This window comes from Opisthocomus hoazin, chromosome Z (assembly GCF_030867145.1).
Source record: "Opisthocomus hoazin isolate bOpiHoa1 chromosome Z, bOpiHoa1.hap1, whole genome shotgun sequence".
NCBI classification, from domain to species: Eukaryota; Metazoa; Chordata; class Aves; order Opisthocomiformes; family Opisthocomidae; genus Opisthocomus; species Opisthocomus hoazin.
In genome coordinates this window covers 64955773-64973550 of record NC_134454.1, presented here as the reverse complement: position 1 = coordinate 64973550, position 17778 = coordinate 64955773, and the positions used below count along the sequence as shown (strand labels likewise).

Here is a 17778-nt window from a genome sequence, read left to right as displayed (position 1 = left end):
AAGTTTTTTCTCTAATGAAAATCTATTTTAAATCTGTGTCCAATACATCTAGAACTCTGGACACAGTACTTTTAAAAAAGTATTTCTTAGACACCACATAAAGCTGAGGCAATAAATATTGGTTTTAAAACAACTGTACATCTCATCTGGTTGCCTTTTATAGGCAATAACAGGAATACTTACCACATGCTTGGCACTCAGCTATGGTATTTCTCAGAAAAGTTGTTTCTTTGACCTTGAGGATACAGAAAATAAACATTATTTGAATACAGACAGCTCCATTTTGCACCTGGCTGCCAGAAAACCATTCTCATTTTTCCCCAAGATGCCACTCAAACCATGTAACATAGGTACTCTATCTTGAAATTAAATGCTCTTTGTACTCCATAAAACTAAGGACAGTGATAATAGTTGTACTTCAGTACAGCCTTCATCAATAGGACCTTTAAGAATGACATGCTTAACTAAAGGCATGTGCCACCAGCAATTCCAGTTCTGACACCCACCAGCAAGTGCAACAAATGCAACTTCAGTTCTGGGCAACAGACCTAACTCTACCTAAGAGTGGGCTAGGATGGCTGCTCTAGTTCCCACCCACTTAAGACACTGGATTTTCTGGATCTGAATAAGCAAGTCCCCTGCACTCCCACATTCAGTGATTCTCCATAGCAAGCACAGGGTAGCAGGGCCTATATGGTTATTTCTTCTCTGCTGTGCCGTGCCTCTGAGGCAATGAACTCTACACAGGAGTTTATTGCCTATGTGAATTCTACCCTGACTCTCAAAAGTGGCAAGCCTGGGATATTTCACGCTAAAGACTTTATACAGTACCTGTTGTCTCAGAAGGTCTTTCACATCTCCCAGTATTTGGTTCATCTGCATCATCTGACTCATCAGCTGCCTATTAAAATCACCTGCAGGGAAACAGCAATGAAACAGAGTGCACAATGCACATTATTCTCCTTCATTTGCCACGATAATTTCTGAGATACAAGATGGAAACACCATGAAGAGCCAAGAAGGGCAGACATTACTGTTTCTTATGCCCTGTAGGAATCCCCAGAGAAAACACAGTATCTAGTTCAAATTTGTAGAGTGATTTGCATGAACTCAAGGCTTTTCTGAACTCCATTGTATACCACAGAAACCGGCAAAGCAGAAACCTCTCCACAGAGAGAAATGCAGTATGCGTTTTTTCTGCCATTGTTTTAGTGTCTCACTAGTAAGGGTCTCTAGTGAGACCTAACAACACTGCCAACTAACGCCGCCAGCGTTACTGGTTCCCCTCAGGCCTGAGACCAGCAACCCTAAGTGAAACCTTAGGATTTCAAGACTGGGTTTTTGTGATAACCCATTTAGGACAGGAGGGCAACGCCAGAGCATGAAGTATCTCTGCATACAATGGGAAGTCACCCTCCATAAGTGTATTCCACATCACCACAACCAGAACCAACCCAAGATCTTCACAAGAGACTCTTATCTGTTAAATGAAACATAGTTTTGACTCCCTGCAGTGACAGAAGAGCAGCAGGGAGCATGTTTAACACTGCAGCTCATAGTAATTTCTGTTTGTAGCTCACTCCTGAGTTTGTAGCTCTCTTGAGCTGCTATTTGTTTACTTCTCTAAGTCTGTACGTCAGAACAAATTTCACAAACATACGCTCTTTCATGTTCTAAGCAGGCAGGACATTTTGATATTATGCCCAATGGCTTCAGGGGGGTTTATTCATGTGTTATTTTTGTGAGTACTGAAAATTGCTTTTCTTAATGTTTACTTCATTGTTTTGTACTTCAAAGCATGCCTAACTGTTTCCAAACATTCTAGTGGGAATCGTCCAACTCCTCACATACTACGTTTTCTTCATTTCAGATTTTCTCATCAAAACACTGAACAAGTCTAAAGACTCGGGAACCACCTGTTCCAGAACCTGCCTCTGTCCTAGTCCCAACCTTGTCTTATTTTCATTTGGGAGGAAAGTGGCAGGACTTAATATCATGGCTATTTCAGAATCCCATAGTGGAACTTGTCACACAGGCTGTTGGGACAAATGCTGGGGTCTGTTCTTGTTTTGCTTGGGTTTTTTTAAATAAAGAATGGTTTAGGCATTATTGATTGAGATATGCAAAAAAATCTCAACATTTCAGATGCTGTTTGTTGGCTAGCATCTAAATCAAAACCAGACCTACTCTGTACAGTTAAGTTTTGCAGACTGTTAAACTTTAAGGTGGACTAAGCAGGCTACACAGCCACAAACTACATGTCCTGTTTGCAAATTTAGGCAACACAGCAGAAACAAATGAGTCCTGACAGCTGGGTTTCTTTTCTCTTCCATTTAAAGCCAAGTCCTATGGTAGGCCACACCTGTAGCAGAACAACCACTGATCAGTGGCAAGAACTCAGAGAGGCCTTTCAGGGAGCTGCTGGTCCACAGTATATTGTGGGGTGGCTTTTCCCAGGAGTGAGCAGGGTAAGCAAAAGGTACAGTCTAAAGCTATAGCTACCTGGACCTACCACGAAGTCTCAACTACACCACACCTACTGAGGCAGCTCACCCTATACTCTGAGTCAGTAACAACCTGAATAACAGAATGGCTTTCACAGCAATAGTCAAATTCAGAGACAGATCTGAGAATTACTGTCCAACAGGGAACTGAACTCCTTTGACAAGCTTATTCTCTGTAAGCCTGAGGTCGTGTTAGGGAGCTACCCTGTCTTTCCCTTCCCTGGACCTTGCAGTATAAAATCATAGCATGGTTTGGTTTGCAAGAGACCTTTAAATGTCATCTAGTGCAACCCCCCTGCCATTGCAGGGACATGTTTCACTAGGTCAGGTTGCTCAAATCTCTGTCCAACCTGACCTTGAACACTTCCAATGATGGGGCATCGACAACTTCTCTGGACAACCTGTTCCAGTACACGGTCTTGAATAGAGAGCAGGCAGTCAGCTTTGCAGCACAGCTAAACGGCCCAGGCAGGGAAAATGCATAAACACTAGCTCATGTAATTGCAGGCCACCTAGAAATGCCTCATAGATACTTCTTCTAGCTCTCTTGGGAGCGACGCTGGCTCAAGCACCTCACCTGCCCCTATCTGGCAAAGTCAGAGTCCTGAAGTGTCATTCAAAAAGACTGTGGTTTCTTGGCCAGAGATCCAGCCATGATTAAACTATGGATGATGGCCAAGAAGAGAAAAGTTTCCTGTCAGCCTATAATCCTCCATCAAAGAAGTGGCATATGCAGGTCCAGAAAGGTAGGTCCAAAATAAACAGAAAGAGATATCTCCTCTAACATGTGATTAATTTCTTGCCAGGAGACATTCTTTACCATGGATTCAAAACTGACTGGATAGATTCATGGAAGGAAGCATATACTGAATACAAAACACGAAGACTCCACCTCTGAGTTGAGAGCTCAGCATACCATGAACTGCTGGAGAACAGAAAAGCATTCATGGAAAACCACACTATAATTCCACTCTCTTATACTATTGCTCTCGGGTCTATATTGGCACACGGTCTCTAACAGTAGCCAGGTTAAAAGAACCTTCGGTCTGGTGCAACATAGCTATTTTTTTTAACGCTATGTCAGGTTCAGGTACCCTACATGAATTACATGACCTCCAAAGATCCCTTCTGACCTGATTTTGTAGTGATGATTACAGGCAGCACACTAGTCTCATATACCAAACCCAGTGCATCTTGCAGTGTATTTTCTACACAGGAAGATCCAAATACACATGTTCAACATATATTCTTATTTACAAGGTTTAGGTGCCTCAACCTCACAGACTGAACATGGAGGGAATGCTGCTGCTACAGTAGTGAGCAATGACCATGCACACAGTCAAAGCCATGTACAGTTATTCAGGTCCAAAACTCTCCCAAACATTTTTGAATTAATATGAAAACACATACTTTAACCAAGATACGAGTAGCCCTGAGGAGAGGGACTTGGGGGTACTGGTGGATGAGAAGGTCAACATGAGCCAGCAATGTGCGCTTGCAGCCCAGAAAGCCAACCGTATCCTGGGCTGCATCAAGAGAAGCGTGGCCAGCAGGTCGAGGGAGGGTATTCTTCCCCGTTACTCTGCTCTCATGAGACCCCACCTGGAGTACTGTGTCCAGCTCTGGAGCCCCCAACATAGGAAGGACATGGATGTGTTACAGTGGGTCCAGAGGAGGGCCACGAAGATGATCAGAGGGCTGGAGCACCTCTCCTATGATGACAGGCTAAGGGCGTTGGGGCTGTTCAGCCTGGAGAAGAGAACGCTCTGGGGTCACCTTATAGCAGCCTACCAGTACCTGAAGGGGACCTACAGGAAGGATGGAGAGGGACTTTGTGCATGGGTGTGTAGTGATAGGACAAGGGGGAACGGCTCTAAACTAAAAGAGGGCAGATTTAGATTAGGAATATTAGGAAGAAATTCTTCACCATGACGGTGGTGAGGCACTGGAACAGGTTGCCCAGAGAAGCTGTGGATGCCTCCTCCCTGGAAGTGTTCAAGGCCAAGCTGGATGGAGCTCTGAGCAACCTGGTCTGGTGGAAGATGTCCCTGCTCATGGCAGGGGGGTTGGAACTAGATGATCTTTAAGGTCCCTTCCAACCCAAACCATTCTATGATTCTATCATAGGTCTCACACCCCTATACAGCTAAGCATTTGCATTCCAGCTTCTTCTGGCTGAAGGCAAAATTGTGGTTATCTAATACACTGCTCCTGTAAAAGGGCATCATGAAGCATGTACAAAGTGCAAGGCAGCTGAGTTAATATCGCTGTTGGAACATTTGCACGTTTTCCTTTGGTGGATTTGACTATGTAGACTTTGAATATATCATGTGAGTTGTTTTGTTATTAATATAACACTAATTCCACTTGATGGTCACAAGCACCTGAATTTGAGGGGCTCAGCCAGGTGGAGGCAGCAAATGAGAGACAGTATCTCTCCGTATTACTACCATTTACATAATTGATTAAAGAGCAAGAAGTTACAAATGAGAAAGCTGCAAGTCTGCCATCTGGAAACCTTGCCCACAGAGTTGTGAGTTTTTCCAGGAGGAAACACTGCATTAGCCGTACTTTCTGTGTGCAAATGCCTGTTGATTTAGGGAAAAAGAGAGCTCTTTGACGATAAAGCTTTATTTTTTGCCTAGGTGTATCTATGTTAAGGAGTAAGAAAAGAGAAGCATGTGCAACTGAGGATTTACACAGCTAAAAGGCAAAACAGATTCTGTTATGACTACACACCACTGATCCCCACATTCATGTAACGTAGCCAGGATGCTCTCATATAAAATTTGTGTATCTTGTCTCTATTCTAATCAGAAGCAGCGATGCTGCAGGGTTGGGTTTGGCAGGGGGGACACGAAAGCATGTGAGACAGAACTTCTCGTGGATCCTATTCAAACCCTGAACTCACTTTTTTACCCCATGGTTGTCGCATATTAACATATTACAGGCACAGTGTGAACCCGTTCTTCTACCTCACACCTGCAGCAGAGAGGCAGATCAACAGGGACTAGGGAGGGGTACAGATGGGGCACTCCAGCCCAGGTTTACGTGTGAAGAGATTAGAAAGCACCCTTGCCCATCACAGGGGATTGCACCCAGCCCCCAGGGACCCGCAGGGATCCCAGAGCCTCAGCTCCTTTGCTTCCTCCCTGTTCCCAGTTCAGTCTCCACAGTGTTCAGCACAGACAGAAAAGGAATCGGTTTTGGAGATTTCCAGTCCAGCAGGTGACAAAAGCCTCAGCTAACTTGTGGTAGGACTAGTGCCGGCTCTGCAATGGTTTTTCCCACGCGGCTCTGTAGCTGTAGCACCAACATGCTCTGCAGTCTCCTGTGTCCTTCTTCACCTCTTGTTCCTCCCCTCTCCAGAACACTCCAGTGACCAACAAAAGATGAATACTGGGCATACAGACAACTACATTGATAGGCCTTGCTACTCTATCCATCCACCTATTTTCACAAAGCCTGTAGCAGTGCATCACATTTAGGACTACTTCCTGTCTGCAATTGTCTGCAATCTGAATATTTAAAATATTACTAATCTGACACAAACAGATCATGAACATAAAAGTTTTTCTTCCAAATTAGGACAAAGGGCCTCTTTTAATCATTACAGACTCCTCATTCACTTGGACAACAATTCGTTGCTTTATCACAAGCAACAGTGACTGTGTTCTCTTCAAACTGAGCGATTTCTAAAACATTTACAGAAAATTTTCATAGCTGTAATTAGTCAAACAATTGTTACTACTTGTCTATAGAGCTTCTCCACTTTTTTAATATTCATCACATTAGCTTCTTTGGAGTGGTATCCTAAGAAAAATTTTAACTCCTGGTTGCAGGTCTTACCATTGTACTGAGGAACAGGTTCAATTTGTTGAAGAAAACAATCCTGCAGGTTCCCCACTTCAGCAAGTGTTCCTCCAGTTACCAGCTTCAGCTCATCTAGTGTATCCTGGACTCACAAAAAAAAAAAACCCCACAGAGTTCACAATTCTGGTACAACAATGGAAAAAAATGTGAAGTATCAGAGAAAGTAAAATTATTATTTAGAGAGGTTGTCCGTTTCCTAAGCATGCAGGGCTCCCATAGGTCGCTTCAGGACCACCCATCACCATCTAAACTGTAATAAAATCCGTAATCTTTGCCCTGCAGATTTTCACATAGCTGTGGTTTTATTTTGAACGTTTTTTTACTATTCCAATTCCTGTGATCTCACATAACACAAAGTTCACATATTTTTATATCCGTGGCATATAATTTTTGTTGTTGTTGAACTGAATCCAAAGCAGTCTTTTTTCCCCCCTCGCCCCAAACAATTTACATTCATGTCAGGAATGTGGGCATCTTAGTGATTCTCCATACAAACAGGCTCATTTTCAAGCCCGCAATGAAACAAAGCAAGGGCACAACCATGGGGGCAGAATGCCTTTGCACCTTCTAACGCATATTTTGCATTAATGATGATGGGAGGTGCATGTGGAAGTTACTGTCTACCTCGGACTGCTGGTACAGAGATGACAGGAAGCTATGCCATCGCCTGGTTGGCAGACAAAGGAAGAAAAGCTATTGTCGTCAAACAGATGGGGGCTGGACTCTCGCACCACATGAGTCCGCCCCTTCTTTTGTCTTCTTAGTCCATGTGGCTTATCATTAAGAGGAAAGTCACATACACTGCCCAGGGTTGCTCACTCATACTGAACAGCTGTAGAAGCTGACAAAGAGCTACCCTTACTACATCAGCTACATCCTTGCAAAACTTCCAGTCCCCAAGAAACACCTACACTGAAATGAGAGAGGCAGTAGTTTGTTTTTTTTAATAAGCAAAAAATTGTGTTTAAAACGAATAGCATAACTATTACTGGGTTCAATGAAGCTCAGATTTCACCTGTTCCATAAGGAACCTGTATTTACATTTATTTCACAAGCTAATACTCAAGTATTACTGAAGCATCATTGTACAGAGCTTGCCTGCTGCGGGGGCTGAGGTCTGGATTCAGTGATGCAGAGGATCCCTGAGGATCCCTCTAAGTGCTCAGCCTGCTCCCAGTTTTCACGCTCACCTGTGGCTTCTCCTGGAAAGTGTGCAACTCTACTGCCGCCGACCTCTGAGACAGCGCTGAAAATGCTTTTGGCAGGTCCTGAACAGCACCTACTTGCAGGCAGTCCAGATACAACTCTATGGTGCTCGATCCCTGCTGCAGGCCACTCAGCGACAAGATGACAGCATGGGGTTTCCCATCAGCCAGCTGGATGTTGCTAAAGATCACTGAATTCAACCTCCCATCCCTCTTCAGGTAGCGCAGCACCACTAGAAAAAAATACATAGAGGGACTATCAGAGGGCAGCAGATAACCCAAGGCTGATAAAGAAAGATCCTGTGGAAATCTGCAATTGTGCTGGTATCTTTCCACATGTCAGCTTTTGTGAATGCATCGCGTACGCATATATAAATGGTAATAATAAATGGGACATTGACTCTCGGAGCAGGATTACCAGGACTCTTGTATGACTCCACATTTGTAAAGCACTGCTCCCTGCACAGTTTTTTCCACAGCTTTGTCCAGGCCTCTCTAATTGGCTTAACCAATGTCACCTTACAGGCCACAACATGCTAAAATACAAGGGGTAAAGGTAAAGGGTGTAGTGGACAGCCAGCAGCCAGCACTTTGGCAAGTACATATCTGATAGACCTAGAAATACTGTGTAGCAGAAATGTACAACTAGATAAATCAGTTTCAGTGATGCATACTGCATTCAGTGAAGCCAGCTGACAAAAGAAACCAAAGGAAGCATAATTTCAAGCCAAGAACCTGCACTTCTCTGTAACAAATAGTAAGCAAAAAACCAAATATAATATAGAAAAGACATATTCCACCTCTAAAGATAACTAAGCCCCCTTCTAACTCTCTTTTAAGGCACTAGTGAATGACTTACTTGATAATTCACACAACAAATTTTCATTTTATAAAGTGAAATGCACCATCAAAAAACACAACAGCAGACAAACAACAACTCTTGCACGCTGCGTAATACTGAAAAAATGTCTCTTTTCCTAAGGAAACTGGATTGGTAAGCTAGGATCTGCAAGCTAAATCTCTTAGACCAGCTAGCTAGCTCTCTCCACAAAAATCTTTCCCTGGCTCTCCAAACACATATCTGCGGAAGCAATGAGCTGGAGTGCATCTAGACAGTGTACCCTATAATATCAGACAGGCCTTGTTTCAAAGATCCCACTGACGACCAGCCTGCATGTCCCTTATTTCCTCATGGTAACAGTTCCATGCACTGAGGACTCAAGCTGCACAGATACCGGGCACCTAAACAGTTAAGTGCTGGCTCTTGAGAACATCTGTCTGAGGTTGGCAGAGGGCTGCTACCATTGCATCAAGTGAGCTCACAAATTTGACCTTCAAGAAACACCTACATTAACAGGAAGTCAGCTAAACATTGTGGATACAGTGGAGGGAAAAACTCTTACTGGCTTCAGAGGTAATAACACCTACTGAAGTCATCCCATTTCTATTCATTTAACAAATTACCTTCCCATCTCTCCACCACTAATGTGTCCTCTCTGATGCTGTGGTATCTGTGTTTGCTGGTGACCTTCTGAGTTACCGGGTGTGTGTTCCCTACTATATTTCTAATTGCTCAGTCTAACGATTAAAAAAATCCAGATTTATGCTAGCATGAATGGGGCAGGCTATGTCTCCAGCTTTAAGGTCTACACTAGTCCTAAAGTCTCAGCAGCTGTGATCAATATGAGGAATGTTTTCACTCTTGTCTATGTCAAAACATTTCCAGAGCTGAGATTTCCGCAAAGGTGCATGAGGTCACCAGTAACTTGCTAAAAGGTAGCACTTCTTGGCAAACTCAAAGATCTGGCAATATAGACTACGTTGCAGGCATTCTACTTATGTGAGTATTATGCATGGCTGGTCATATGAAGGCAATATCTTTGGATCTGCGCCCTGCATTCAGAGTGACCAAACGCAGCAGTAAGCTAGAGAAAGAAAGAGGAGACGGTGGCAGGGCCCAGAACAGACCCTGCCAGAATAGTTTCAGGACAAGGAGCAGTCTGATTTGGAAGAAGGATCAAGTATTCCTCCCTCAGTCAAAGCCAAATACCCATCTGGTAAACTAGACTAGGCTTTTGAAGGGAGATTTTGCTGGACCACGGCCTCTGCTTCTGTAAGATTTAACTCATCCACGCACCTGCATTATGTGTTTGCTGCTAGGATATTCCACTCTGACATTCGTGAGACTAAGTGGCTCACCTGTACTGTTTAAGAAACAGATTTTCAATGAAACTACTAATCCCGCCAGTAAATAGGAACTGCTTCACAGAACTGCTAACTTAAACCCCTTTTATGCACTTACTGCTGTTTGTTCCATAAAGGACTCGTTCAAAAAGGGTAAGAAATCCATGGATGCTATTTGCCTCTGAAAAGTACATGGGCCTAACCAAAACAACGTGAGCAGCTGCCCAGTAATTCAGATCTATGCTTTAAAAAAAATTAGGCATTATGAACATTTTACTGTCAGGTATACCAAAACACAACCAGAACATGAGCAAACCATCTGGAATACAGCTCTCAAATGTGGCACTTTAAAGGATAACTAAGGCCTGCTTTGGGCCACTTAGATGAATTTGGGTGGGCAAGTGTAAATGCCATGCAAATGAAACACTATGCACATATGCACCCATCCAAAACCATAGACATTTAGACCCTGCATTTTGCTAAGATGGCAATGTTGGCTCACCACTTAAGTGATGACTTCCAGTCTTGAGAGGATCACAGAAGGCCCCCACACTCCCTGCCTTCAGCTCACTTGACGATCTCCTGGATGTGGTTTAACTTACTGTATGAGGTAGCCACCAGGGACACTTCACACTTTCAGGGAAATCACACATGAAAACACTGCCTACTACTCGCACGCAGCCACACGCCTTAAACAAGGTGCACTAGAGTAATAAGGAGCCAAAGAGGCCTCCATGGAACAGCCTTGCTGCGAAAAGCATCCTTCTGTTTGATCAGTCCTCCACAACAGGTAGGATACAGATGTCCCCCACCTACTCAACACTCATCACTGACAGGACAAGTTTCTTCATGTCGCCTATCTATACGTTGCCATCCCGTCACAGACGCTTCTCAAATACAACACTAACATACTGAGGACAAAACCAAAAGAAGGCACATAACCTTCCACCAGAAAGCCTCTTCAGTCTGTTAGCTGAAGCACATCAGTAACCATCAGGCACGCACATATTCTTGAAAATCAAGAGTTGAGTTCGGTATGCTCAAAATTGCATGTATACAGACATATTTGTGTATATACATATGCACTCCTACATATATGTATAACATTTGCACACATAATTGCACACGTATGAAAGGGAGAGAGGAAGTATGTGTTATCTTTCATTTCTCTAGCAATTAGGTAAATCAGTGTTAGGAATTGTATGACACCTACCACGAAGGCTGTGTGACCACATCTTACCCACCCCCAACACACACATCGTATAAAAGTTCTTATACCCTGACCTCAGCAGGATTTTGGCAGACCTGATGAAACAACCAAAGTTTTACCTAACTCATCCCCCATATTTCTGAAGCAAAAGGTGTGCTTTTCTTCACCATACAGAATAATTGCCCTATGTATAAACTGAAATTTCTCAGTAGAGCTTCTGAGTACATGGGACTCTGCAGTCTGATTACAACATCTGCAGCAGCAAATTATCATAGCAATGATGAAGTCAACCGAGCAACAATAATTTACACCATTCGACAATTTTTCCCTAAACCTTAAAATTGCAATATATCCTAGATCAGGTCTAGAGAGCGATGAAAGCTCTCCATTTCTAAAAGTCTGCTGAAGCTCAAACTCTGACTCCCGATTAACTAATTTCAATAAACAGAGAACAAACACCCTAATTCACCCAAAAGATCCTGTAAATGCTAGGAATGTTTGTCTTGCATAGTCACATCTAACCTTCAGGGTCAGCAGAACAAGAACCTGCCTTTCATATGCATGAGGCGGCATGTGCGTGTGTCCCTCACATTCCTAAGTAATAAGAACCAGTGATTGTCCCAAGGGGAAAAATAAAAAAAAGAAAAAAAAAAGTTAAAAAAATGGAGTCCTTTTTCCATACTCCATTTTTTCTATCCTTTCTCAGCATTGCTCAGAGCAAGCGCTACGGCAGAGAGGAGGTATCAGCTGATTGCCTGGTCAGCTTCCCCTGGACAGGAAAGAGCAGCCTCCATCAAAAGCAAGGAAAGAGAAGGGGAGTGAGGGGGGATGTACCCAACACTTTCACCTTGTGAGGGGGGGGCCTAAGTGGTGACAGCATGCAACAGGAACGACTAAGCACAAAGGTTAATCACACAGTTTTCAACATCCATCTGTGACACACCAATAATTATGGATCCAACACCAGTTTTCCCCTACATACCCCCAACAACTCACCTTTATTCATCCGTCCCATTACCGTAAACTCAAAATACTTGCTGTTGTCAGCTGACGAATACAGGCCAAATATGGTGGCTGTGCTCTTTGGCTGCAGTTTGAATGTTGAGAGCAAGTACGCTTCATTCAGCATAGGATCACCAAGTGCTTGTTGCAAGAAGTTCGTTACCACTCTCTTGTTGGAATATGGAAGAAGATCAAACACTGGAAAATAAGCGAGTTTCAACAGCAATTAATAATAATGTAATAATGACCAAAGAAGAATGTAATTTGAAGCCACTCCCTGGACATTGTACGCTCTTCACTAGTTCTGTACAGATACTTTAAAATGAAACCCTACCTAAAATAAATAATATGAAAACAAAGATTAACAATACGAAGACCATCTTTAAAGATCACCTAGTCCAACTTCCCTGGCATGGGCAGGGACATCTTAAGCAACGTGATCTAGTGAAAGATGTCCCTGTCTATGGCAGGGGGGTTGGACTAGATCATCTTTCAAGATCCCTTCCAACCAAAACCGTTCTATGACTCTATTGAAATATCACATAGATTTTGTTGCAATTGATCATCTTTTAGCAACTTGCTTTTGAAGCAATTATTGATAAGTTACTGACATAGAAATATCGAGTCTTCAAATTGAGGTACTCAAATATGTTCAGGTATATTTCTAAAATTCTTCTCTTCTGAGGATGCACCTTAACAGAAATCGTTTAAACTTCTTTCTGCTTTCATAAATTCAGATGCTTCTGTTCACATTTCAGCTAGACTGAGGATCCAGCATCAAAATTTTCAGACAGATGTCCAGTGTTCTTATCCTAAGAACTGTTTTTGATGGTATTTGCAGGGCACCAATTAAAATGCTAAAAAGCCACGTCAGCAATACAATGTTCCTAACCTCCTTCTCGCTTCACTGACTTCTCGGAAGATACAGTATATAAGTAAGACTTATTTTTCCCTTCTGGCACAGATAACGAAGAAAGACAGGCCTGACAAAACAAAAAAAATAACCCTGAAGGCATAGTGAAAGCTGTTTCAAATGTTTCTTTTAATTTTTGCACCATGCATCAGCAAGGAGTCTAACATTGTACTTGTCCGTACGTCAACTAGCCCCCTTATGGCACTGAAACAACAAACTGGGGTTTTCCTCAATGTTCCTAAATCCATGGTGTCTCCAAACTCAATAAACTGTTCCACAAGGTTTCTTGATAATCTCCTATTTCAACCCACTGCTATTAAAGCAATATACATATTATACCCTTCCAATAAAGTCTGATAAATGACTACGCACAACTTGTATATATATAAGGGCATATTTTGCCACTGTATAACACTGCCACTCCACTGGCCTATCACAGCTGGACCATATTTTACTCCCACACCATCACAGTACTGTAGTGCTGCTGACAGAGAAGAGCCCTAAGACTAGACAGGCAGCAAAGGCTCATGACAGCACATTGCGCCTTACCTTCATTCGAGCCCATGGTTGTACCAGTAAGTTTAGTTTCCCAGGCCAAAAAACAGTGGACCTTTGCAGATGAGTCTTTTCTACCCAGCACGACCTCAAAGCTGTTGTCGTTGGCTAAGGTGATGGGCCCACCCTAGCGATCCAGCGTTTCCATACGCTACAAGCAGGAGGAGACTGAAGAGCACTCAAGAAGGCAATCACATGGGCAAACAGACCTAACCACAGCCATGTAGGAAACCCCTTCCCTTGTCTTCGAGCCTGGGTTCATGCTGCTTCCATTGCTCATTCTGGAGGATCCATTCACCTAGACACTAATGTCATCCCCAAAAAAACAAAAATGAGGAGATTTTTCCCTTCATCGCATGAAACCATTGAAATACAGATCATTGCTTATGTCTACACTTGTGTTGGGTCCAAGGATCCCATGGCTCTGCCAAGAGTTTTCAGGACACAACACTAAAAGAATCAGGACCTTGATTTGCATGCATTTGTAATACTGTTGTCAAACAACTAAGAAACACGTACCTGAGATGGACATGGTCAAAGGACTTCTCTTTCATTCAGTTCAGATTTACAGCATCGCAGGACAACTACTGCTCCCACTGAAACCAGTGACCCACGCAGCAGAGGCAAAAGGCTGGGTATTTCATCGCGTTTAGCACACGTACAGCCCAGCAACTGCCCAAGCAACAGACTGAAATGCAACCCACTACTCTATACAACAGCATTTTGTGGGTAATAATCTTTCATAAAACAACGCTGTGTCTTCTCAGCTGGGGCACCACACACAGTACTTAAGGATTTGACAGTACAAAATACAACTACATACATAAAATACAACTACGCAACTGGAGAGTTGAGCGGAGAGGAACCTGAAGTTCACCAAGGGCAAGTGCAGGGTCCTGCACCTGGGGAGGAACAACCCCATGCACCAGTACAGGCTCAGGGCTGACCTGCTGGAGAGCAGCTCTGCGGAGAGGGACCTGGGTGTCACAGTGGATGACAAGTTGACCATGAGCCAGCAGTGTGCCCTGGTTGTCAAGAAGGCCAATGGCATCCTGGGGTGCATCGAGAGGAGTGTGGCCAGTAGGTCAAGGGAGGTTCTTCTCCCCCTCTACTCTGCCCTAGTGAGGCCTCATCTGGAGTACTGTGTCCAGTTCTGGGCTCCCCAGTTGAAGGAAGACAAGGAGCTACTGGAGAGAGTCCAGCAGAGGGCTACGAGGATGATGAGGGGAGTGAAGCATCTCTCCTACGAGGAAAGGCTGAGGGAGCTGGGCTTGTTTAGCCTGAAGAAGAGAAGGCTGAGAGGGGACCTCATAAATGCTTACAAATATCTGAAGGGTGGGTGTCAGGAGGATGGGGTCAGACTCTGTTCAGTCGTGCCCAGTGACAGGACAAGGGGCAACGGGCACAAACTGAAGCACAGGAAGTTCCGTCTGAACATGAGGAAGAACTTCTTCCCTCTGAGGGTGACGGAGCACTGGAACAGGCTGCCCAGAGGGGTTGTGGAGTCTTCTTCTCAGGTAATATTCAAAACCTGCCTAGACGTGGTCCTGTGCAATCTGCTCTAGGTGACACTGCTTTGGCAGGGGGGTTGGACAACATGATCTCCAGAGGTCCCTTCCAACCCCTACCACTCCGTGATTCTGTAACTATACCTTTTGTCCAGTCCTTCTAGGTCTATTGGCTGATTTTATATCACTTCCTGTGAGATTAATTAATCTCCACCACAGTCAACACTTAAAAATATAGGAGAAATCTTATAAAAGTAATGACTAAACATTGGCAAAGGCCAGTTACAGAAAACATTTAATGAAATTTGTGTATTTACAAGAATGCTCTATTGGTTTGGTAGTTGTGTTCTATAAAGTACATTGCCTCAGCCGGATATTTTGGCACCATGTTATCGAACCCTCTCTTGGCATATCTGCACTGACCAGCATGTAGACACAGTACATGACTGACTGGATTCATCCTTTAGCGTAAATTACACACATGCTAGCAGAAGTGGCTAGCAGAAAAGCAATGGGGTTATGAAAACTTGTGCTACATCCTTAGTAGAGTTGGCAAAGAGAGACAGCTTAGACCTTACAGAGACAATTACTTGTTTGAAGGAACAAGAATAAAAGATCCATAAGGATTTCAGATTTCGTTTTTAGAAGAATCTCATCTTTTTGCTCCTCTTCCTGGAAAGGCAGGCTTGAAAACAAATGGATAGAAAAGGACTGCCGAAGCTGAAAGGCACAAGCAGCTGGTTTCAAACTGTGCAGCAAGAGCAAGGACTTGGCCATGCCTCTGAGCACAAGCATGCATACCCACCCGGCTAAACCGAGCCCACCCGTGAGCTGGGCCAGGAATTCTCCCCACTCCTGGTTTCTCTGTTTTTCAGAAGGCAGCTGCTCACCTTCCTGTGAAAACGCTAACAAAGTATCAGCTACACCTTGAGACAGTGGCAAACTACTCTTTGGGGATCTGCCCCAAAACATCAAGGCCAGCTCTTCAGATGGGAACTGAAAGATATGATGGGAAGCCTTAAGAGGAGGTGGCATGGAGGAATGAAATTAGTGTCACAGGAGAGGATGGAGGTCAGAATAAAAGATCCTTTCTTTCCCTTAATTCTGCTGCCATGTCACACCGGCTTTCTGAGACCTTCCAAGATTCTTACTCGGTCACAGTTAACCACAATAACCATAAATGTAAACACTGCTCCACTGCTGTTCCGCACTTTTCAAGATAATTAATGACAGCTTAGACAGCCGGAGTGAAACCCTAACCCTACCGCAACGATTTCTGACTGACTGTGAGAAGGTGAAAATTTCACAGGTTGAGAGCGGGGTCTTTCACTGGCCACTGCCCCTGACAAGCTGGAAATCTGACTCCGTTTTTTAAAATACAGCAATACCCTGCTTCTCAAGACGACAATTTTCTGAAATATTTTCCCGTCGAGAAGGGCTCTAATAAAGGCTTTTGAAAATGCAGCTAAATGAATCTGATCGGCTGTCTGATTTAGATCTGCTTCACCGAAGTAAGGAATGATGGATTAAAATGTCAAACACCATTTCGTAGGACAATGGCGGGGGTTAAAAAATCCAGAGGGAAGCAGCTTTAAGTCTCCCGGAGCGGAGCTCCTGCTGCACCCAGTAGCTGAGCTGGTTCCAGTCGGGAGCTGCTCCCAGAGAGCGGCACCGCTCACTTTCTGCGCGCCCGGACACGGAGCGGCTCCTGGCTCGCTGCAGGCGCGCAAGGCCGCCGCAGCACGCCCGGGCTTGGGGGGTCCCTTTCCCCCCCCGCGCTTCACGACGCGCGGCTTTCCCGACGAGCTGTCACGGCTCGGCGACTCACTTCCCATTGACGAGAACCTGCAGCTGAGAAAGCGCTCTCCGGGCGTCCAGCACCCGCACCACCGGCCCCGCAAGCCCCGCTTCTCGCTGACGCTGGGGTGGGGGGGGACCCGACGGGGTGGCCCCACCGCGGGCCCGGCGGGGCAGAGCATGGGGCCGGGGCACCCGGCGGCGGGGCGCCCGACGGGGGCCGCTCTCCACAGCCCCGGCTCCCGTCGCACCTGCGGAGCTGGCGACTCGCCCAGCCCCGCTCCCCCCGTCCCGGCTGCGGGGACGGGCCGCCGCGACCCGCGGGGCGGGCGACGCGCGGCCGCCTGAGGGGCGCGGGGGCGGCGGGGCCTTACCTCGGGGGGCGGGCGGCGCGGCGCGGGCCGGGCACAGCTGCAGCGCGAGCGGCAGGAGCAGCAGGGCGGCGCCGCGCGCGCACCCCATGGCGGCCGCGGGCCGGGCCGGGCCGGGCAGGGCGGAGGACAGCGCGCCGCGCCGCTCCGCTCCCCGCCGTTTAACGGGGCCGCCCCCGGGCCCGGGGACGGAGGGCGGCAGGCGGCAGGCCATTGGCCGGGGCTCCCCCGGCCCCCGGGGCGGGCGGGGGCCGCGCCGTCGGGGGACCGCGGTGGGGAACGGCCGAGCCCTGAGGGGCGGGGACGGGCGGGCTGGGGGGCAGACAGGATGGAGCCGGCGCCGGTGAGGGTGGCTGAGCCCGGGCAGCGCCGGAGGTGTGGCCGAGGTGCAGCAAAACCGACGCCCGGCGGGACGCTGGGTGCAGGCTGCCCTTGCTCCGGTGCGCGGGCTGTGGCTCGGCAGGGGTTTGACCAGCCCGCTCTTCCTGACCAAGGAGTGTCACCGAACGGAGTCGTGCCGATTGCCGGTCAGCCTGCTAGGAACCCAGTTTGCCACAGTCGGGAAAGCGAGGAACGTGTCAGCTGCTCCCCCATTTCACTGAGAGCTCAGGAGCACTGGAAGAGCTCAGACTGACTGGACAGAGGTTGCTGAAGAA

The 17778-nt window shown here is 45.9% G+C and overlaps 1 protein-coding gene across 1 annotated transcript in view; it reads right to left on the bottom strand.

Annotated features, from left to right (window-relative positions):
- THBS4 (thrombospondin 4) overlaps window positions 1-17213 on the bottom strand; it is a 41384-nt gene extending 24171 nt beyond the window's left edge. The window contains exons 1-6 of the mRNA XM_075447092.1: window positions 17126-17213; window positions 11973-12176; window positions 7568-7815; window positions 6354-6459; window positions 832-914; window positions 184-235 (exon numbers count right to left, since the gene is read on the bottom strand). Coding sequence (XP_075303207.1) covers window positions 184-235; window positions 832-914; window positions 6354-6459; window positions 7568-7815; window positions 11973-12176; window positions 17126-17213 — 781 coding nt within the window. The remainder of the gene's footprint in view (window positions 1-183; window positions 236-831; window positions 915-6353; window positions 6460-7567; window positions 7816-11972; window positions 12177-17125) is intronic.
- Window positions 17214-17778: the final 565 nt, after the last annotated feature.